General features: G+C 40.4%; 2 protein-coding genes across 6 annotated transcripts; one reads left to right on the forward strand and one right to left on the reverse strand.

Annotated features, from left to right (window-relative positions):
- The first annotated feature begins 228 nt into the window (after positions 1–228).
- LOC118226295 (vitellogenin-2-like) lies at positions 229–9764 on the forward strand. Its single transcript, XM_035415821.1, has 36 exons — positions 229–268; positions 719–739; positions 847–998; positions 1276–1527; positions 1614–1775; positions 1857–2005; positions 2118–2268; positions 2451–2608; positions 2746–2911; positions 2999–3124; positions 3211–3429; positions 3530–3747; positions 3839–3936; positions 4049–4173; positions 4259–4372; positions 4455–4568; positions 4733–4916; positions 5010–5103; positions 5190–5375; positions 5542–5683; positions 5845–6004; positions 6150–6311; positions 6369–6393; positions 6459–6804; positions 6884–6928; positions 7011–7181; positions 7281–7487; positions 7621–7763; positions 7865–8003; positions 8085–8196; positions 8428–8611; positions 8714–8808; positions 8899–8993; positions 9081–9246; positions 9323–9484; positions 9652–9764. Exons 1-36 carry the CDS (start codon positions 229–231, stop codon positions 9762–9764), a joined length of 5196 nt encoding a protein of 1731 aa, XP_035271712.1.
- Positions 9765–10255: 491 nt separating this feature from the next.
- ssx2ipa (synovial sarcoma, X breakpoint 2 interacting protein a) lies at positions 10256–22597 on the reverse strand. Of its 5 annotated transcripts, none has more exons than XM_035416385.1 (14): positions 22579–22597; positions 19476–19542; positions 19115–19268; positions 18519–18722; positions 18202–18312; positions 17901–18036; positions 16620–16695; positions 14842–15022; positions 14505–14652; positions 12795–12931; positions 12449–12622; positions 11516–11633; positions 11166–11313; positions 10256–11035 (listed from the first exon to the last, which is right to left on the reverse strand). In XM_035416385.1, the coding sequence occupies exons 3-14, from the start codon at positions 19241–19243 to the stop codon at positions 10888–10890; spliced, it is 1710 nt and encodes a 569-aa protein (XP_035272276.1). In that variant the 5' UTR covers positions 19244–19268; positions 19476–19542; positions 22579–22597; the 3' UTR covers positions 10256–10887. The 5 variants fall into 5 exon arrangements, with proteins under 5 accessions (XP_035272276.1, XP_035272273.1, XP_035272277.1 ...); XM_035416382.1 differs by lacking the exon at positions 22579–22597 and adding an exon at positions 22408–22543; XM_035416386.1 differs by lacking the exon at positions 22579–22597 and adding an exon at positions 22392–22524 and having other exon boundaries at positions 12449–12619.
- Positions 22598–23469: the final 872 nt, after the last annotated feature.

Raw genomic sequence — 23469 nt, forward strand, 5'->3', positions numbered from 1 at the left:
CAAGGTTAACCTAACCTGTTATGGCTGTGGTCAACCTCACTATCAATCATTTGTCTATTTATTCAGAACTTTGTGACAGTTAACAGATAACCTTTCTCACTATGTGAAATCTTACAAAGTTATGTGAACTTGAGGCGTTAAGTTAATATTATATCTTGTAATACCCTTTGCCAAAATATTTCTATAAAAGGGCAGGTTGTGTCCAGTAGTCTTCACATCCCACCAGCCATGAGAGCAGTCGTCCTTGCCCTGACTCTAGCCCTTGTGGGTAAGTAAAATGCCTTTTATCCCATCTCTGATTTTTCATGTTTGCAGTACTGATAAAACATATAAGTGGTATACTTATTAAGTTAACATTTTTACATTTTATCAGGCCATAGATCTCATTATTTTATCAATGGCCCTCTTTGTTGTAAAGTTGATTTAGATGCATTATTTTCATTGGCCCAATATATTTTTGACAGGTTTGTCATTGCAAGCCGTCAACATATCAACAATACAAAAGCATTTTTGTATGTAGCTGGACAGCTTTACAGCCCTAATATCATCACAGAAAAGTACAACTTAAATTCTGGCACTGATTGAAGTCTTTACTTACAACAAAATGTCTTGGAAAAATATAACTATTAAAACAACCTGTGATTTGTCCAAATTATATATAATATAATGTGATATTTATTTGTGAGTGTTAAACACAATCTTGCTTTCTGTCTTACAGCGGGTCAACAGGCAAAGCTTGGTAAGTATCCATATTACTAAAATTGCATTCAGATTTTGTGATAATGTAGCAATAGTACAATGAATAATACAAGCGTTTTATTGTTGCATAAATGGCTGTTGTTACAGCACCAGACTTTGGCACCAGTAAGACCTATGTGTATAAGTATGAAGCAGTGCTTCTGGGAGGTCTGCCTGAGGCAGGCCTGGCCAGAGCTGGAGTGAAAGTCAGCAGCAAGATTCTCATCAGTGGGGTCGCCCCGAATACCTACTTGCTCAAGGTACAATTTACCAAGACCAAGACTACAACATACTACAGTATATCAAAGCAGAACTACAGACAAGCTATTACTACATTGATATGCTGTCCAGAATATAAACACTTAGTGTTAACCATCACTGCTGTTCATTATTTCATTATGTAATATGTATTATCTGTCCAACATTTTTAATATAATATACTATAATATAATATACATTTTTCTATATTGTATGCAAAGTAATAATCCATGGTGATTGACCAGTAATTCTTATTAAGTTAAAATATTGTCTTCCCAGCTCATGGACCCTCAGATCTTTGAGTACAGTGGCATCTGGCCCACAGACCCATTTGTCCCAGCTGCAAAACTCACCCAGGCCCTAGCTGCTCAGCTGCTTATTCCCATCAGGTTTGAGTACGCTAACGGTGTCGTAGGGAGGGTGTTTGCCCCTGAAGGAGTCTCTGCAACAGTTCTGAATGTCCACAGAGGTATCCTGAACATTCTTCAGCTCAACATCAAAAATACCCCAAATGTGTATGAGCTGCAAGAGGTAAGTCAAGAAGTATGAGAAATGGTTATTCAATACATTGCAATTATTTCTAACTTCTTGTTCATGTATTATAATTTAATTACCAGGCTGGTGCTCAAGGAACTTGCAAGACTGACTACATTATCAGTGAAGACGCAAAGGCAGAGCGCATTTACATTACCAAGTCCAAAGATCTGAACAACTGCCAGGAGAGAATAATGCAGGATATTGGCATGGCATACACAGAGACATGTGCCCACTGTCAACAGGTGAGACTTACAGGAACTAAGTGACTCTACTAACATTACCTGCTGCTCATGCATATTCACCATGCTGATCTCCTTCTGCAGAGTGGAAAGAACCTGAGGGGAGCTGCAGCTTACAATTATGTCATGAAGCCATCTGCAGCTGGTGCTCTGATTTTGGAAGCCACTGTTCAGGAGCTTCACCAGTTCACACCTTTCAATGAGATGACTGGAGCAGCCCAAATGGAAGCCAGGTAAAGCAGTTTACAAAGCAGTTCTGAAACTCATTGTCTGAACCTGATTGAAAAAGAAATGTATTTCCTGCCACAAATTTACACCATTATTTCATTCACTTTTGTTGCACAGACAAGCCATGACATTCCTTGAGACCCAGAATGCTGCAGTTCAGCCTATCCAGGCAGACTACATAGCTCGTGGCTCCTTGGCATATGAATTTGCATCTGAGACTCTCCAGACACCCATTCAACTCATAAAGATCAGTAATGCTCAGACTCAGGTATTGTGGACTTTTTCTTTAGATAACAAAAGGTATTTGAAGGGTATTTGCCATGGTTGTTGATGCGTTAGCCATTTAAGAAAACATGATACAGTTTGGCAATTCTACCTGAATATGAACGCTTACAGTACTTCTGTCATCTTGAGTGTGCCTTTTTTAATTCCCTTTTGTAAAATTTGTAGATTGAGGAGATCCTGAATCATCTTGTGGCAAACAACATGGCGGCAGTCCACGAGGATGCTCCCCTAAAGTTTGTGCAGCTGGTTCAGCTCCTCCGTGCAGCTAGCTATGAGAATATTGATGCCATATGGGCTCAATTCAAGGCTGAACCTGATTTCAGGTAGATTTCCATAGTTATTTTAAAATCTTAATACAGTAAAGCAATATGAAAATATCACTATACTGCACAAATGTGCAATCCTATAAAAATAAAGACTGACGATTAATGAAGTGGGTCCTCTGAAATTTAATTTTCAGACATTGGATTCTGGACGCTGTCCCTGCTATTGGAACACCAGATGCACTGCAGTTCATCAAGGAGAAGTTCTTGGCTGGTGATGTTACCACAGCTGAGGGGGCTCAGGCACTGTTGGCTGCCATTCATCTGGTTAAGGCTGACCAGTCCACCATCGAACTTGCAGCCGTGGGTAGTCTTATTGATGTAATTCATTGAATGCAATTTCATCAGCTGTTATAAAAATTGCTAACATGATGTGTACTACCGCTACAGAGCCTGATATTCAACCCCAAGATTCAGACAAACCCCATTCTGCGTGAACTTGCAATGCTTGGTTATGGCTCCATGGTCTACAAGTTCTGTGCTGCACATCCCAGCTGCCCAGCTGATGTCATGAAGGTAAATTTATGTTTTTATCATGAAATTGGTGTGCTAGAGTGTCGATTTTGAATACTGAACATCTACCTCCCGCCTTATCTCTCCAGCCCATCCTTGACATTGCTGCAGAAGCTATTGCTAAAGCCAATGTGACTGAGATCACCCTGGCACTGAAAGTTCTGGGAAATGCTGGTCATCCTGCCAGTCTCAAGACAATCATGAAGCTCCTGCCTGGATATAGCACTGCAGCTGCTGCACTCCCAACCAGTGTCCATGCTGATGCTGTGATGGCCCTGAGGAATGTTGCCAAATTTGAGCGTAAACGGGCAAGTTCAAATAAATGAAGGGATTATATTTATATAAGATGAAAGTAGTTTTGACATACACATTTAATGCTAATCATTTTCACTTACTGTCATTTTCCAGGTCCAGGGAGAGGCTTTGAAGCTGTTCATGGACAGAGCCAATCATCCAGAGGTGCGCATGGTGGCCTGTGTTGTGCTGTTTGAGACCAGGCCAACCGCGGGTCTGGTGACTGCTATAGCTAACGCTCTGCAGAAAGAAGACAACCTACAAGTGGCCAGCTTCACCTATTCACATATGAAGGCCCTGACCAGGAGCACTGCCCCTGAATTTGCCCCAGTGTAAGAGCATATGTTCACATCTATCTTAAACTTTAAGGTCTTCAACATTAATGTGAATAAACCCTAAAAAAGATTTTTCTTCCCATTTTAGTGCTGCTGCTTGTAATGTTGCTGTGAAGCTCCTGAGCCCCAAATTAGACAGACTGAGCTACCGTTACAGCAAAGCAATCCACCTTGATGCGTACAGCAGTAAGAATGTTGAAAAATTTAAGACATGTCCATACCTGTGAATATGAAATATTTGCTTTTGTTAAGTCATTAATGGATTCTAATAAGACAAATTATTATTTTTTTCCCCCAGCTAACCTAATGGCTGGAGCTGCTGCAAGCGCTTTCCTGGTCAATGATGCTGCCACCATTTTACCCAGAACTGTTGTGGCCAAGCTGCGTGCCTACTTTGCCGGAGCAGCAGCTAATGTTCTGGAGGTAAAAATAAACTGTTTTTAATACAATCAACATACTAAAGACCTGTGAACTTGCTTGAACTGACAGAACTGTTTCTCTGTCTCAGTTTGGAGCTAGAGCTGAAGGAATTCAGGAGGCTCTATTGAAAACACCTGGCGCTGCTGCTGGTACTGTTGGTGGTGCAAACAAGATCAATAGGATGAGGCGTGTCTTGAAGGCTGTAAGTCCCAGTGAACATGTTCAGATTCTAGAATCACAAAAAATTTAAACATGAGAAAAATCTTAATATCTTTATCCAACAGCTCGCAGACTGGAAAGCAGCACCAGGAAACGAACCACTGGCCTCCATGTACTTCAAACTGTTTGGTCAAGAAATTGCCTTCCTGAACATGGACAAAGCCATGATTGATCAGGCAATGCAGGTATTGTCTTTGCTTCCAAACAATGAAATGGTTTTCAAAGAAAATATATATAATTCACTTGAAACAGATTATTTGTTGTATTGAGTGGACAATGTTCCGCACATGGGAAAAAAACAACCCTTTTTTTGTGATGTGACTGACTGCAGTACACGGCTGACACTCCTGCAGCAGATGCAGATGCAATGTTGAAGCGTGTGCTGAATGCACTGCAGTCTGGAGCTGCAATCCAGTGGGCCAAGCCCCTGCTGGCTGCTGAGGTGCGTCGCATCTTCCCCACTGCCGCTGGAGTTCCCATGGAATTGAGTCTGTACACTGCAGCTGTAGCTGCTGCTGCTGCCCGCTGTAAGTTCTCATCAATAATAGGAAGTGTGGTTTTTCATTGTTCAGTACTGCATTTCTGCTTCTTTAGGCAAATATATATCTCTGTATTCACAGTCAAAGCCACCCTCACACCTGCACCTGCTGAAGCCTTCCATCTTTCTCAGCTGTTGAACACTGATATTGAACTAGAAGCTGAGATTACACCAAGGTAAATAAAAGGATTTCTTTTTAAAAAATGTGACAAACATGAATTATAAACTTGGTTAATTAATTACTTTTGTCTGCTTTCTACAGCCTTGCCATGCACACATTTGGTGTTATGGGAGTGAATACTGCCTTTATTCAGGCTGCAGTTATGGCCAGAGCTAAAGTGCACACCATCCTCCCTCTGAAGTTTGCTGCAAGAATCGACATTGCTCAAGGCAACTACAAGTTTGAAGCTTTGCCTGTTCAGGCTCCGGATCATATTGCATCTGTGCGGTATGCAACATATAATTGCCTTATGAAGGACACACTGTATATACAGGGCTTACTTTAATGTGATATGACCAGCAATGATGACTAATATTTGGTCATTTAGACAGCGTTTCTGTAATTGTAATCCCACTGTAATTGCATGGCTACTTTTTATGTTCTTTCTCTACAGCTTTGAGACCTTTGCTGTGGCAAGAAATGTGGAAGATGCTGCTGCTGCTAGAAGCACTCCAATGGTGCCTGCGGCTCTAGCAGCCCAGCTGTCCAAGGAGAAGTTCACATCAAAGGCAGCAGATTCTGCGGTTGGTGGTTTTGTAAGATCAAGATCATTATTTGTAAACAGTAACCACCAATACTTTGCAGCAAAGGGATATTCAGGTTACTTTTCTGTTGTTCATGATCATATCTGTCTTGTTTTCAGTCAAGGTCATCTGAAATCATTTATAATGATGCCAATGCTGGACCAAAAGTGAAGGCCATATCTGCAAGGGTTCAGCAGATGTACTGTGGCTCTAGCTCAACCTTTGGGTTGACAGCATGTGTTGAGGTTGCATCCCAGAATGCTGCGTTTATGAGAAACAGCCCTCTTTACACACTGGTTGGAAAACATGCAGTCATCGCTGCCATTAAACCAGGTAATAAGGCTTGAAAAATACATGCTTTATAATACGGCATGCTACACTTTTGATACAAGTTAAAAGTATGGGGTTGTTGTTTAAAAACAGTGGCATCACTTGAGCTAAACAAGAGTTAACTGGGAAAATTGCCTTGCAGCAGCAGCAGCTGAAGCAGCCATCGAAAAAGTGCAGATTGAAATCCAGTATGGACCCAAGGAAGCCTCAAAAATAATCAAACTGATCACTCTGAAAGATGAGGAGGAAACTCCAGAGGGAAAGGGTGTCCTGCTGAAATTGAAAAAGATCCTGTACACTGGAAATGTGCGTAGTTCCGAGAAACAATTCATGTGATTATGCATAAGATTCCTGTTATCTGGCTGAGGAACAACCAACCTGAAAAACAACAGTGTAAAAAGTATGCTAAAACATATTTTTTTGGGGGACTCTATGAATAATACTGTCCTGTAATTTTCTCATCTGTCCTGTCTATTCAGCAGAACCGAATGAGAAATGTTACCAGCTCCTCCTCCAGCTCCTCCAGCCACCGTGCACTGAGCCTCAGCAAGAGCAGCCATTCTTCTAGCTCTAGTTCCAGCTCTTCCTCTTCAGCTGCTTCTCAGCACAAGAAAAACAGCAAACACCAGGCCAGTGCTAGCAAGATCAAGCAAACTCCCAGTAGTAGCAGTAGCAGTAGCAGCAGCAGCAGCAGCAGCAGCAGCAGCAGAAAGAGCAAGTCTCCCAAAGGCTCCAAGAAGGTCAGCGCCAGCTCCTGGAGTTCCAGTCGTTCTGTCAGTTCCTCCAGCTCCAGCATGTCCCACGTAAGGCACTTTTTACTTGGTCCTCTTTAGGTGAAACAGAGAATTTATGCTCACAATTCCCATCCTTTTTCTTCTATAGGCGGAAATCTACGACTACAAGTTCACCAAAAACCACATCCACCAGGTAATATTTCTGAGAGGCTTGAGAAAATGCTTGAGATCAGCCGTATAAGTGTTCTTTAATGGCTCTGACCCCTCTCTCGCAGCATGCCGCCTCTAAAGGTGCATCCAGGGGCAGGATGTCCTCCAGTTCAAGAAGCAGCAGCACTGGCAATAGCAAAGCCAGTCGAAGCCTGAGCAGCAGCGCCAGTGGAAGTCGGAGCAGCAGCGCCAGCAGCAGGAGCAGTGCTGGCAGCTTTCAGGCCATTTACAATAAGGTAGAAACACCCTCACATGTTCCTGATCAATAGAATTTTACTGTTACATCATAATCTGTCAGCTTGCTTAAGGAACTGCCTTTCATTATGTCCCTACAGAACAGATACCTTGGAGATTCTGTGCCCCCTGCCATGGCCATTACTGTTCGTGCAGTGAGGGCTGATGGAAAGAAGCAAGGATACCAGATTGAAGCCTATAAGGATGCTGCTGCTGCTAGGGTGCAGATCATTATGGCTGCTCTTGCTGAAAATGAGAACTGGAAGCTGTGCGCTGATGGCATCATGCTGAGCAAACACAAAGTCATGGTGAGATCAGATGTTCTCAACCAAGACATTCTGTCCAGGATTCATATTGTCTTTTAATCTGTGTAATACTAAAGCCCTTCTTTCCTGAGCGACATCCCACTCTTCAAAGTAGATAACATTTTTCTCTATACAGGCTAAGTTTGGCTGGGGAGCAGAATGCCAGGAATATGCAGCAGTTGTCAAGGCAGAGACTGGCATGATGGGTGCAAGCCCTGCAGCCCGCGTGAAGCTGGAATGGACCAAGATTCCCCGTGCTGCTAAGCACTATGCTCACAAGTACAGTAGCCCAACCTGAATCCAGCTTTACTGAAGTTTGTCTAATTAAAAAATTATGCTCTTGAACTCTGTAATCATTTCATTATTCATCCTTGTTGCAGGATCGCTGCTTACGTCCCTGGTGCTGCTCTCATGGCTGGAATAAATCAGGGCAGACCCAGGAACAGAGCGGGACAAATCAAAATTACTGCAGCTGCCACTTCTGAGAGGACCTTCAATTTCATAATGAAAACACCAAGGGTAAGGCATCTTCACCCCATCGTAACATAGCTTTGCATTCATGTTAGATGTGCGTTATATACTAATTGCTATTCTCTCTAGATGACCCTGTATAAATTGGCTGTGGCCCTTCCCTTTGCCCTGCCTTTTGGAGCTGGAGCTGCTGCTCGCCCAGATCAGAACATTCCCAGTAGAATTGCTGAAGTCAATGGAGGTTGGTTGTAGTAATTGCCAGTAGAACTTCTGAAGTCAATGGACGTTGGTTTTATTAAGAATAGCAACAACCATTGTTATGGAATATTGTGAATACGTGTCTGCATAATGCCCCTATAGGATGTTACAATTTATATTAGAATTGTGATTCTGATTGTACGTCTTATCCTAGGGCTGCGAAACTGAATTACTATAATCATAATATAATTATGTTGTTTTCCTACACCTACAGTGCAGTGCAGCCTGGCCAATGATACCCTGACCACATTCAACAACAGAAGGTACAGGAATGAAATGCCCATCTCTTGCTACCAAGTGCTGGCCCAGGACTGCACCCCAGAGCTTAAGTTCATGATTCTGATGAAGAAGGATTCAGTTTCTGGACAGCACCAATTCACTGTGAAGCTTGATGACATGTAAGTAAAGCTCATAATCTCCTCCGTATTTAAAGACTGAGGCAATGCAAATGCATTGCATTTCATTATGTCCTAAGCAGCATTCTTGTGCTTCTCCTCCAGGGATGTTGACCTGTACCCCAGTGACAGTGTATTGCGGATGAAGATCAACGGCAAGGAAGTACCTACCACCAGCTTACCTTATGAACATCCCACAGGTGCTTTTTCAAATGTCATTCTTGAAAGTCTGTTTTCTTTTGCTTATATTCTGAGAACGAGAATTTTTAAATAGTCTCTTGTATCTGAAGGTTCAATCGTCATTGGACAGAACGGTGATGGGCTGTCTCTCTATGCTGCCAGCCATGGCCTGCATGAAGTCTACTTTGACAAAAATACATGGAAGGTGATAAGAAGCTCATTTTCCGAGTTGCTTTTGATAGAGCACTGTCAAATTTAGCATAGCTAATCATGGAAAAAACTTATCTCTTAGGTCAGAGCTGCTGATTGGATGAAGGGTCAGACTTGTGGAATGTGTGGAAAGGCTGATGGTGAAGTTAGACAGGAATTCCGCACTCCCAGCGGACGCTTGACCAAGAATGCTGTCAGCTTTGCCCATTCTTGGGTCCTTCCTGCAGAAAGCTGTCGTGATGCCAGCCGTAAGTATCTTTCTACTCAAGCTCAGTGTCATTGTTAAGTGAAAGCTTAATCACATTTGCCCTCTCTCTGATCCAGAGTGCTACATAAAGCAGGAGTCAGTGAAGCTGGAGAAGCAGATGATTCTGGATGGACAGGAGTCTAAATGCTACTCTGTTGAGCCTGTGCTCCGCTGTCTGCCTGGCTGCAGCCCTCAGAGGACCACCCCTGTCACTGTTGGCTTCCACTGCATCCCCACTGGTAAGATATAAGATAGCAACCATGGCTTGAGACACGGTGTACTCCAGAGCAAAAATATTATCAAACATTAATGCAATCATGGGCAAAGGCAATTCAATTAAATTTAATTCAAAAAACATCAGCCAAAAGTTTCAGTGGACTCATTCTTCATTACTTTTCCTTTCCAGATTCCAGAGTGAACATGTCTGGGGGCCTGAACAGCATTGGTGAGAAGAGTATAGATCTTAGGGAAACAGTTGAAGCCCACCTGGCTTGCCGCTGCACAGATGAGTGTGCATAATCCATACCTGCGTCAGGCATTGCACCACTTTCTAAAGTTTATCAATTCATTTTTCCAGTACTGAACACTTTTGTGTCCTGGGCTGTTTAAATTGTAAATAAAATCTAAGCCGCATATTACAATATGCTTCATGGGTACTACTTTGTTGTGACTGATGTGAGTGTTGTGGCATGCTTTTTCCGCATTAGAAGACATTTTGTACCTTAAAGTGGACCATAAAATATTTGAGTATATAATCAAATGGGGGAACCAGTGCCAAATATGACATACGAACGGTTACATTGACCCACCCAGGCAAAAAAAGAAGAAAAAAAGAAAATGTGACTTTGTAGCACCATTCACTAATCCAGGGCAGCAACACCAAATCTTCACGTAGTAGTGATACATAGTTGAGTCACAAAGGTATGTTTCAGAATAATACATTTAAACAATTAGAACTTTGGAGAAAATGTGATTATTCCACAATCCATTATATAAATCAAGCAATACAAGTTGGTTATATTTTTTATTCAGTTTATTACAATCTTATTGCATTGTTTGTATGAGCAGCATTTCAACTATAAGTTCTTACATTCTAAAACCCAAAGACTTGCCATAGTTGGGGAAAAAGTCCTAAACCATGATATCCCTAAATGGGAAAAATGATACAATTAGACTATATAACTGCATTCGTGTAAACATTCAACTTAATAAAACATCTTAACACAATACAACACATACACTTTCAAACAGAAGACCAGTCAAAATGTACATTTCTACTTAAAAAAAACTTTAGAGATGTTTATTATACCCTCCTAACTTCAAAATCACACAGCAATAGCAACTGCTGTATTAGACAATATAGTTCTATAGGTTACACAGGCTACATCAAACTGCCTTAATGGAATAAGAGGGTTACATGTTAAAATGGGTACAAACAAGAAATTCAAGATAAATCGGTTTTGGCATGTTCAAGTGCTTAGCTTGATTTCTTTAGATTTTACTTCTGATTCATCTTTGACGTAAATTGCGGTATGTTATAAAACAAAATGCAGTGATGAAGTTCATGGATACGGCTTTAAAAAAGAAAGTTCAAATTTTAAAAGACGATGACAGCACTGGGGTTGTCAGAAATACAATGGCCTTAGGTTTGACCATCATCTTCTCCAGCATGAGAAAATATGCTTCTGTCACCAGTTCCGTTGCAGTGACTTGACTTGATTGAAAGTTCGCTGCTATGCATGATATTGAAGTCTTGCCAACTCCCCCTCTTTGGTAGTGCTTTAGTTGAGCTGAAAAAAGAATTTAAATTTTTAAAAAAGCATTTCAGAAACTTCTATTGAAAATTAATGCAGCATTAATAATATTAGAAGGCACAGTGACTACCATGTTTATACATAGAAATGACGCAGTCTTGAGTACCTGTGGTCAGCGATGATACAAAATGTACGGTTGGGATCGGTGGATGGCATCTTCACCGGGGTAGCTTTCGGTGAGGTAAAAGTGGCATGAGATATCGATTCACCTCGTCGTGCAGGAGTGGATGTGTTTTCAACTTCGGGCTCGGTACCTACAATAAGACTTAAAGGTCTAATTTCTTACATTTAAATATAAACATTACATACATCATGCCATGCGAACTACTGCAGTAATACAGTAGCTTCACACCTTAAGAGATAGACGTACAGGATCAATATTATCAAATAAATTCAGGTATTAATGGCATAACGATAATTGATCTCAGCCTTCATGAAAGCATAATCCAGACTTACAAGCTGATAAGGCACTTTGAGATTTCGAAGTATGGGATTTTGTGCGTTCTGCAAATGGAGTCATGTTCAGAAACTGATGTTTGAGCCAAGTTGCGCGGTCCTCTTCAAATGCTTTCCTCTGAAGAGTTCAAAGAAAAACATCAACTTGTACACTACAGCTTCCAACTCTACATTAAACAGTTATTACTCAAAAAGGAAAACATTATTGTTCAAATTACAAATTGACCCATACAGATACAGTTTTTGTGAACATTCCACTTATGTTTCCCATGAGACTGATGAGATACTACTGGCCACATGAAATGGAAGAGACTGGAATATCTCTAAATAACTTCACAATAACTTATTTCATCTCATCTGCCCACATAATGTCTTTTGAAGCTATACATGTTTGAATCGATAATCAAAATGAAACTACAGCTTACTTTCAAGCCAAAGTCAAATTTCAAGGACATTTTTCACAAAATATTATTCCGTTTGCAATTCCATCCCACTGTGGCACGAGTCCACTCACAAATGAAGCGAGGCACAGTATTACAGTTTGTAAAATAACTGGAAGGTTCTGACAGGAGAACTACCTCAATATAAAGAAAATATCCCTTTAATATTTAGGCCATTTAATTCTGCCATGCAGTTCCACAATTTTTATAGATTTCCCCAATCTTAGCATATCCCATTTTGCATGGTAGTCTTCTATGGACAGTCATTTTCAAAGAATAAAATGGTATTTAACACTTAGTTTAAGCAAAGTCCTTGAAAGGTAGAAGCGGGTAAGCGTAGTATTGACACAAAGCTATGTGGTCGGATCGACAACTCTTGAAACGAGTCAAAAACTGCCACTTTGATTCTGGGCTGCAATAAGCCTTTAAGAACTTTCCAGAAAACAAAGAAAAAAAAAAAAAAAAAAACACTTAAAGCTGCTCAGGGAAATACCTCATGGCCTAATCTAATGGCAGCCTCGGTGAAATTCTTCCTTTCCTTTTCAAAGTTTTTCCTCTGCTCTTCAAAGAGCTTCCACTCCTCTTTGAGCCGCTCCTTCTCCTCTAGCATGTAGCAGTCGTTGAGCAGGGCCGCAGTCTCGTCGTCACAGGGGGAGCTCAGCTGCTGCTGTACAACAATGAGAGGGGGTGCGCACAAAAACAAACAACAAACAACAAACATATATATATATATTTTTTTTTTTAAGTTACACAACAGCCTAAAGCAAGCTTCATACACCTCGTCACGTTCTCAAATTTCCACAGACCCTAAAAGGCAAAAGGTGGTGCTTTAGACAAACCTGCAAGAGCTGCTGCTGGGTTTGAATGACATCTTTACATTCCTGAATCTCCACCTTAAGCTTCTCCATCTCTTCCTCGTGGGCCTCCCGGGCGATGACGTCATTACCGACCCGCACATCCATTTGCGCCAACGACGCTGGGACAGTGCACAACATGAAGCCATTTAATCCCACTGAGAAAAACCTCACATTTGTTTTTAAAGGTTTATACTGCAATTATACACAAGTCGATTAGGTACACCTGGAGCAGGGACACAAATCCATACACGCTCACAGATTTTAGTTCAGCACAGGAATAAGTGTTGAGCATGCAGGGTAATGAACACGCATCGGTTAGGGTCAAACTGAAAGATGGGAACAGAGGGTCTGAGCAACACGGTCAAGTACACAGAAGAGCTTGCCTTGCTAGATTTTCAGGAAAGGCTGTAGTCAGATGACCGTGTAAAAACACCTTTGAAGAAAATAAACATCATTCCAACTGAAAAGTAACATTTGGAGCACGGCCAAATAACAAACAAGAGCAACAACAAAAAATTACACCAAATTTGCCGTCTTTACTTCAAGTAATTTTGCCTAAGAATCTTTCAGTGAAAGGTTTCATATATATAAGTTTCATATGACAAAAATGGGCCTGTAGAGGTCACTGTGTGTTCACTTTCCATAATGATGGCTGACAAACTGGGCAATTGTTTTTCATTCAAGCCCAAGGAAATGGGTGACTTTGTAATCACTGGACTGACCTCTTCCGAAAGGCCTGTCATTCATTTCAGTGCTCAGAAGTACATCCGATTGCCATTTACACAGACCATCAATCAGTGAAAATGATTTCCACCACATTGTCAAATTATGGAGGACAACCAAGGGTCAGAGGCAAACCAAACAACACCCTCATCAGTAATAATGGACGACGTCAGTCTGGTATGTTTAAGGACGTTAGAAAACCTAAACAAGGTCTTCAGGATTTCAAGGCCACTGCCAATACTTAAAAGGCAATTAAGTCATAATTAAATGAAAAATATTTTTTATAAGGCCCTTATCAAGACTGCTTTCGATAACAATAACCCCAGCCCCCAGCTTCCTTCCCACACACACACACACACACCACGTAAGGGTACCTAAGTGCATTAAAATAGGTACAAATAAATATATCATTGAGACTTAATGTACGTAAGACATTTAACTTGCATCAAACAAAGGTAGCAAATATCTTAGGAGGGTATGTAAATATAATATAAATATTTGGGAGATGGTACCATTACTCTGGTCTTACAGTACAGGTGTGTGTGATGAATCACTGATTATACAGACCAATAGGGGAAAAAGGTCTTAAAGCTAGATAAACGTAAGGATTCCCACAGAACAAAGAGTGTGCCTGAGCTAGTTCCTGGAAATGCTCTAACATTCCAAACTAAATGACTGCAAAGATGCAATTCGCATATGGATGAAAGAGCTAGATCACATTTTAAAAATTTAAAACAATGTCTATATAGTAAAATTCATTTGACGCGTTACGTTACGTCAATTCATTGTTTCACTGTGAATTCTATAGAATGACCAGGGGCCTCAAAGGATCATTATGAATAACAAAAACGCACATACGTTCTGAAAATGTGAAAATCCTTGCTCGACAAAATGCAAAAAAAAAAAAAAAAAAAAGGCGATGGCAAACAAATACAGGCGTATTGAACATATCCAGGAACTAGCCAGTACCTTGATTGTCAAGTTTCTCCACGTGGTTCTTCAGTCGCCTCCACTGCTGGCGGATGCTGTTGGTGAGCTGCTCCCGGGCGTGCTCACACGACAGCTCCAGAGTCCCGCGGCTAGAGTCGTACAGCTCCTCGTCGTTGTCAGAGCCCACCTGCAACATCCATCGCTTTAAAATGATGCCTCAAAAATACTTCCGGCGTGCCGATTTCGAAAAAAAAAAAACAATATAAAAATAGTACGACACACATACAAGCTTATGTGTTTTGTAGATATTATTGGTTTTACAAACGTACTGTAAAAGAGTAAAAAATTGGGGGCTAAATAAGGGGAAAATAATTACCGGTTCTGTGCCATCATCCGGCTTTTCACCTTTCAGACTGTGCTTCCTTGGACTTAAAATAGACACCATTTCCTTTTTCATCTGCTGCAGTACTTTCTTCAGCTCTGCATTCTCCATCATCAAGTCCTTCTGACGATTCTCATAATCGTTCAGCAGCGTCTTGTACATTTCTCCCTCATGTCTGAAGAACAGATATTGGATTAGAAATATTCTCTACCCCAACAGTGGAGACAAAGAGGACGTGTTAGAACCATGAAGCTTTGCCCCTGGTGTTACATGCAAACAAGCCGCCAGGATTACTCTGACATACAGCCCTAAATGTACACAGCTAACTATTAGTTGAGATCATGGAGATCAAATAAGCACTTTTCCTGCGCATATATATAAGTACGAATTGAACAGCTTCTAAAATGAAGATTAAATGAAAATAAATTGTATTTTTCATAAACAGCTTTCCACAGTACTCAACAAATGCATTTCTTTTGTCAATGACTAGTCGATGCTACTATGATCAAACAGAGAGGGTGCAGTCTATCAGTGCCACATGGTTATGGGAGAGTGAATTAAGTTTATTATTCAACAAATTTTTCAAATAAAACGTTAAAAACATTTGAATAGAATAAAGCTAGTCTGAAAAGGAGCCAAGTATCTCAAAGATGACAAACTATGACAATGGCCCAATTTTGTGAAAGTACTTTAGTAACCCAGGCCAGAGCCCACATATGGGCGTTAGTGAGGAGCCGTTCCCCAGGAAACATAACGACGGACTTGGCAGCTGCTAGTGAACTACCCAGTATTCCTCTGCAAAGCTCCACCCTCTCCCGTAGAGTACCAACATCTGACCTGCGAAATCAGCAAGCTTCTCCTTAATGGTTTCCCCTCACATATATAATGCTCTGAATCACCACAGGACCTAAAGGATCCAGTACTCCAGTTACAACACATACTACAAGGGCCTGAATTCTTTGAACTGACCTACAGTATAGCCATTATTGGCGTTCTAGTTGGTGCCTTTGAATCCTCCCTGTGGATAGAGATGTTTGCCACGGCTAAACAGGGACTGGAAGGACTCCAATATTAAATCCTGTTAACAGTTTATAATGACAATCCTTGACACTAATCAATGTTGATGCAACGTCTGTACAAATAACCAGCCTATCAGGCTTAACTGCTTATAACCACTCCAAAGCATGAGCGATTGCTGTGATCAAGTGAAAACATATGATCGGCTGTTTATTAACCCAGTTATCGTCACACTGTCATATACTGGCAGTAGAAGAACTGTCATTACAAGACTCTGGCTATGATCTATAGTATGTTATTTATATGCACAGTACATATCAAATACAGGGTTTGTTGGGCAAGTCTGAGACAAATGTAAACAGTTTCAGCCTGGGCCAGGTGTAGTCATTAAAGCAAATATTTAGTATTAATAATCTTCTGCCCATCCATCCATCCATCAAACCTGTGCAGGACTGTTGATCTCTCAATCTAAAGTGCTTAACTTTGACCTCTGCAAACCAAAAAAATAATAACACTGCAGTTTAAAAACAAACTAATCTCATTTTAAGGAAAGATCCCAAATTCTAAATATCCCCAGTTTGAATGAATATAATCATTTCCTCCTGAACTCCTGGCAAGGTATGCCCCTTCACCAAACTGATCATTTCACTTATGATAAACATTAAAAAAGTTGTAAAATAATATTGTACATTTATGTAAAATACAGGACACTTTTCAGAAGAGTGGGTGTCTGTGACAGTGCAGCTGCCCATTACCTGGCCTCAGTTTTCCCAGTTTTCCAAAGGCCCCTCTTCCCATCAGACCTTCCCACACAATTCAGGATTTCAATAGCTGGAATCAGAAATAATGACAGAGGCAGAGAAACAACAATTATCTCTGCTGTGCAAAGATGCATGCAAATAGTACATCTATGGCACTGTACGTAGCCTCTTCCCTGTAAAAACTACCCAAAGACACAGTATGAAACTATTTTCTCCCAGGTCTCATAAAAAGTGATTCCACTAATTTAGAGTATTTTCAGAGTTCAGTCCAATGAGAGGCATTAATTGTGTTTTCCAATATTAAGAAAGATTATCAAAGAAGCCATGAAATCAAATAGATGCCATGTGAAATACCTTTGAAAACCAGTTGTTATCTGAATGATGTATAATATGATAAATGATGACGGGTCTACTGAAATCTATAAGGAACAGAGCGGTCAGTGCCTTGTGGTGCAGACAAGGCACAAACTAACAAGCACTCACTGACAGTGCAGCCTTTTCCCAAGAGCCACTTGCTGCTCAAAAGGCATGCTAGGGTCTGCACTGAACATGCAGATGTAGAATTTAGGTTACTAAAGCTCTCAAGAGTTAAATGCAAATTAAATTTGTTTATATGTAGACCTATTCCGGTCTGCTGAGCATCTACTGCACTGTAGGTGGATTAAAAAATTGCAAAAATTGGTAGGCCTTGTTTTGTTTGAGAAGACGCTTCAAAATCATGCATACTATAAAATCCAGTAATCATGACAGTTTCTATATATATAAAACATACTTTTAAAAATGTATGTCTTGGCTTCTAGACAGCTCATCTGGTTAGGACACTTCTCAATTTAGTCCACGGACAGGTCACATGGTGTAGTATCTAATCTCGACTATGCCAGTGGCGGACTGTGACCAGGGACACCACAGAGCGATGCATGAATCGGCAGGACTTTAACCCATGGTTAGGGAGGGTGCAGTTGGCAGGGGTATCCGTCTCATTGTTCTCTAGTGAACGCCATTGGCCGAGCAGGCAGCTGCTCGTAAACCTTTAAACTGCACGTGACGAGTTTATCCCCGCCCCCAACTCATCCCTGTGCACACCTGACTCACACTGCAGTGTGATGAGTGTGCTTGATGTCACATGCTTCAGAGAGCACATGCTTGTCTGTGCGCTCCCACATCTATAGCGGAGGACCCTGTAACGTTAATATGTGACTGATCACTCCAAACTGGAGAAAAAAAGCAAAACACTTCAGTTACACAATTCAGTGAAAGGTCACACTTAATGCATACCAAGTTTCTTGTCCTTTTTATCAATTAAAAGCTGATTCAAACGCTCTTTCAGTTTGGTGTATTCTCTCTCTTTCCTTTTCATGTCATGGTTGTACTGCGTGGCACGGCTTGCAATTATGTTCTGCAGCTTCTGCACCTGAAAAAGTGATTGAGAAACAATTTAGCTCAAACGTGATGTTTCTTTGTGTTTTAATTGGCAGAAAGTCTGTTGCAAGTTGATCAAGCCCATCAGTCTTTCAAATTCTCAATTGCATAAAATAGATCATTAAAACAAATCAGTGAATTTAGGCGAATCACCTACCTCTTCCTTCTCATTCTTTAGGCAGTTTTGTAAGCTCTTTACTTTCAGTTGCAGCTGGCGTTCCCTCTCATGAAGCCCAGAATTCTCCCTTCTGGAGAATTCAAGTTGATCCTAGAAAAACCAAAACACATATAAACCACAAGCTTATTCACCTGCAATGGAATATGACAGCCTAAGACATAACAAAAGCATTCTGTTAAATCACCACCTCCCATTACATTCATTGTCTGAAATGTGGAAAACGGTTCATTAACACCTTGCAAAAATGAGGAAGAAAAAAGCAAAAATCAAAGGACAAACACAAATACAAGTCGGACCTTCAGCCGGGAGTTGCTGAGCTGAGCGTACTCCAGATCACTGCTGGACTTGAGCTGCTCTGTCTCCAGGTCCTCCACAGAGCGCAGGCCACGGCGGTGCAGCTGCAGGAGCTCGTACATGGTGTTCAGAACGGGGACCGTGTTCAGGCCTCTGCTTCCACTGAACTCGCCACACAACGGTGGAAACCCCAGAGAGGACACCTCCTGTAGTTGCACAACCAGAAGTCAGAATAATGGTAAAACTAAACAGCACACGCCACATAAAACAGCACTCAAGCCTCAAATGCTCAAATATTTTGCTGCACCCTTCAACAGCCAAGAGTATACATTTGTCCTTTGCATTCACCTAAAATGGCTTAAGGCTGTAAAACGATTCCTGTCTCTATTCCCAAGGGTGGTTCTCCTCCCTAGTGCAATACGATACACGCCATTGTGAAATTCCGACTCGACTACACCTCAACCGTAAAAGAACACAACAGCAAATTATGTAAACCAAAATCAAAATCACGCCACAGCGCAATTAGATTTGTGCCCTTCTGAAACATACTTCCAAAAAATATACATATTCTACATATATACACACATTATACACCCACCTCCTCGATGTATGAAATACACTGCGATACATTCTCCTCAGTGCAAAAGGCACTTAATATGTTGTACGAGTTTTTGGACAAAGACTTTGAGTGCATTGAGGGCTGGGTATCATGCCTTGAAGGAGACATTGCAAATCAGGAGGAACTGCTGTTCCTGTAATGAGAAATGAAGAATACATTTAAGGTGAATAATTATCTAACATTATAAACACCTTTTCAAATGTCCTTTGGCTAGAATACCAATATTTCCTATCCAGCCGGTTAAACAGAGTTAAGTCTAACTGTAACTGTTATAATTACCCAGTAAGCACTCTGGCATTGTTACAGTCCAACTTTCCAAACCAACTAAATACTGGCGTACCTGGGTGTCTTGATCATCCACAAGATGTGACACATGCAGAAAATGGAATCTCCTATGCAGGCAGATCCTGAAATAGAAGAGCATAGTCAGCTAGTTTACCAGAGCCCATTCAATAAATGCACAAGATTAACACACAGCAAGTGGTTTTGGGATGGATGTGGGGGTGGGGGTGGGGTATGACTAGTGGCATGGAGGCAGGCAACAGTTAAACCAATGGCACACCTGGTTGAGTAACAAGTGGACTAAATACAATGCGAAGAACAGTGCATGTATAGCTTATTTTTGGACTAAAATAGTTAATCTGCACACACAGTATAATGTTTGGCCTACTTGCAAATAAATTGCTCGGAGGACAAGAAACATTTGCATTTATAATGGCCAAAGCATTTCTTTAGGTGCATTCTCTTGCTTGATACCACAAACCAATCAATGCTCTGATGCCAGCCATTTTGAAACTGGTAGATCATCAGAAACGCCTATCTGAAATGTCTTTAATCTTTTTACTTCAAGAAGTGAACTACCTCAATGAATCAATTAAAGAAGTCTAATACGGTTGCCTCACTGGTTTCTTGAGTCTGAACTGGTTGCTAATTTTATGGTGAAAACAAAAACCAGCAGACCCTGTGGCACTCTAGAAACAGGGTTGAGACCCCCTGATCTTTCCTGACAATTCAGGAAAGGATTCTCATTCTTAATGCTAAGTTTCACTGCTTGGATAACATATTGTAAATCATGTTGTGGAAGAATACTTGATTTGTTCATAATCACACAACAGTGACCTTTCCTACACAATGTTCATACACATTTGTAAGCAGAATATTTTTGCAGGGCTGCGCCATAATACAGAAACCTCATCCTGGGCCCGTACTTGTATCATTTGTCTTTAAACGACAGATAACAAAAAAAAACCTTCAATGTGAATAAATGGTTGCAGTCAGTACCTGCACAAGGACATGATACTGACAACGGATCAGCTTATGGCAGCCATGTCCAACAACCCCTCCCCCCCCATTTTTTTGATGGGTGACAGTGACAGATCATTAAAAATGGCAAACTCAGCTACTGTAACTAAATAAGGGTCAACACAAGCCTTACATCATGGAATGGGCTTCTGTAAAATAAATTAAATAAATAAATAAAAAAATAAAAATTGCCTACAGTGTGTATAATTGCCTTTTCCTATGGCTGATTCAAAAATTCAATTTCAACAAGATTAGCTTTTAAACTGACTAAAGAAAGAACACAAGATATCCACAGAGCTAAACAGAAAATAAAAAAGATCATATGCAACTGTAAACAGGCAAGGGAACACTACACAAAATACTAATTAATTTGGATTAGATTCGAAGTCACATTCTTCTGAAAATAAACTGACTGAAGTCAATGACCTCTTAGCCAATTAAGCGGAAGACTACTCTATACAGAATGAAAACAACAGATGCTTTATGTCTTATCAGGAGCTTTGAAGAGTTAACCCAGATCTACATTAAGAAGCCAATGGACACTCTAATCCAAGCAACCATACGGCCAATTGCTATGACAATGAAGTATTACTAGTTTATAAATACGGATATAATTTTTTCCAGTATTAAAAAAGACATTTTTACATTTTATATTTAATAAATATCAAAGTATTATACGTTGACCTACATAAAATAACATTCGAATGTCTACGGCTAGGTTTATTTGTGGGACAAGCTTACTTCAATTATTGTGTAACATGCACTGCAGCGTTGTGGGTTAACATAGTTATAATATAGCCTATCAAGTAGCTAATACCTCTTTACAGGTAAATAAGTATAAAAGGTGCAATGCGATCACAACCGCACCTGCTCACACCCACAACATTCCATATAACAGCGTCACCAATGCAAAAGGTCAACATAGACTCAGACAAAAATAAATGTGTTGGATAACGCAAAAACATGAACGTGCAAAGTGAACTGAGAAGAAAAATAGCCAACACATTCATTACTCGACATGATAACATCGATAACGTTTGGACGCAGCTCCAAACGGCAAAACTAAAATTACGTTAGCGCAGAATAAGCTAGCTAGCCGCTAACTGTGCTACTGAGTTCCTAGAATGGATAAAAAAGCTAAAAAACTGGCCAACGTTAACAGTGCACAACTAGCTATCTAGTTAGCTTACATGTCACGTCATACTCGCACAGACACAGAATGCACTGTTATGGCTTTTGCTTAATGCGTTAGGTTGATGTCCTTCACAAACACAGACGGTCAGCTAACAGTTTATTAACTAGTTAACGTTACTCACTCTTAATCATCGATCCGGTAAACGCGTTAGCTGTAGTAGTGATCACCTGTTCGCTAGCTATAATCTGTCGCGTTATAAAATTAAACCACATTCAGCTACACATCCATATCAGAATATTACCTTCAACACTGGGAAGAAAACGTTAGTTCGTGTAGAATGAGCAGATTAGCGTAGTCTAATAATACCCCCACGAGTCGCATCAAAAAAATAACGTTAGCTAGCTATCGAGCTCAGGTATCTGGACAGGTGTAAAGTGCCATTTTCAAAGCATAGCTAGCAGCCACCTCACCGATATGATAGCTGTCCGTCTCACATTGACAAGACTAAGTGTAAGGTGTTACTAAACCTTAGACTACCCTAATGCTTCAATAATCAGCTAGCTACCTAGATAGTTTGTAAGTAAATAACGTAACTATAGCTACATGTTTCGATCGGAAATATTCGCTAGACAGTTCTTAGTCTAGCAAATAAATGAAGTTTAAACGTAGAGCCAATTTTACTCTGAACGATGCCTGGCTAGGCTGAAAAGAACGGTGTGTTTGTATTAGACAAATTATTACTGGCTAGGGCAATATTACTCTGTTCCATTGTTTGTATGTAACTAGTTATGGCTAGCATGACTAACAAACCATACTCACATTGAGTGCACCGTACCTTGCTACCTAGCTAGTTAGCTAGGTACGCTAGTTTTCTCCATTTCCAGCTGATGATGCTAGCAATGAACCCTCCCACCACAGGTTTGAAGCTCCCGACTCTTGTCTTTACAGTAACAACAAGCAGTATGGTCATTGGTAGTGCGTTGTCAAGCAACAAATACACACTTACTCTATTGGCTGGAACCCAAAGCTTTCTGGTCCGTCGTTTAGCCAGGTAACATTCTTACTGAACGCTTTGAATCAAAACGCTAGACTTTAGATAATTTATTGTCCTGGTTCCAGGCGAAAAAAATAATCCAACATCAGGTCCATTTACCCATTTCTTTGTTATCATTATAAAAACATTTGTTTAATAAATAAAAAGACGCATAATCCGACAAAATCGTCACCCTACACCCTTGATGTCTCTCATAAACCCTCTAAAAGCTTGCTTATGGCGGCAGGCACTTCCCAAGTTAAAATCGGCACTGTGCATTCCTGCTAAATAAATTTCCGTTTTACATTTGTCATGGAGGTCACCAAGAAAATATATTAACGTTAAAATATTGTTCCTTTACGTATGTACACATATTCTTATAACCATGTAGTTTTCCTGAAATTGTTATGCTTTGTATTTACTGGAAGTCTATGCATTCCTGAGTAGCATATTTATTATTATTATTATTATTATTATTATTATTATTATTATTATTACTATTATTACTATTATTATTATTAGACAAAAATATTATATTATGTTTGTCGTATTTTATAGTGTGAGCAATAGAAGCTAAAAGAAAGCTGTGTTTTGGTTTGGAGAAAGAGCTACATTGTGAGAGGACTGGACAGACCAGACGGGCTAGTTCTTGGTGGGTGTTGGTACATCATTTGAGTAGAAGTGATACATAACAGATTTTTTTCCCCAGCACTAAAAAATACAAAGACCATTTTACTTATGGAGATTTTGATTTATGATTACTTTGCATTAGGACAAGCAAATTCTGACAGCCTTTGTCGTATAAATGAGTCAAAAAGAGTTATACTGAGACACACACACACACACACACACACATATGCCTTG

This window comes from Anguilla anguilla, chromosome 4 (genome assembly GCF_013347855.1).
Source record: "Anguilla anguilla isolate fAngAng1 chromosome 4, fAngAng1.pri, whole genome shotgun sequence".
Taxonomy (NCBI): domain Eukaryota; kingdom Metazoa; phylum Chordata; class Actinopteri; order Anguilliformes; family Anguillidae; genus Anguilla; species Anguilla anguilla.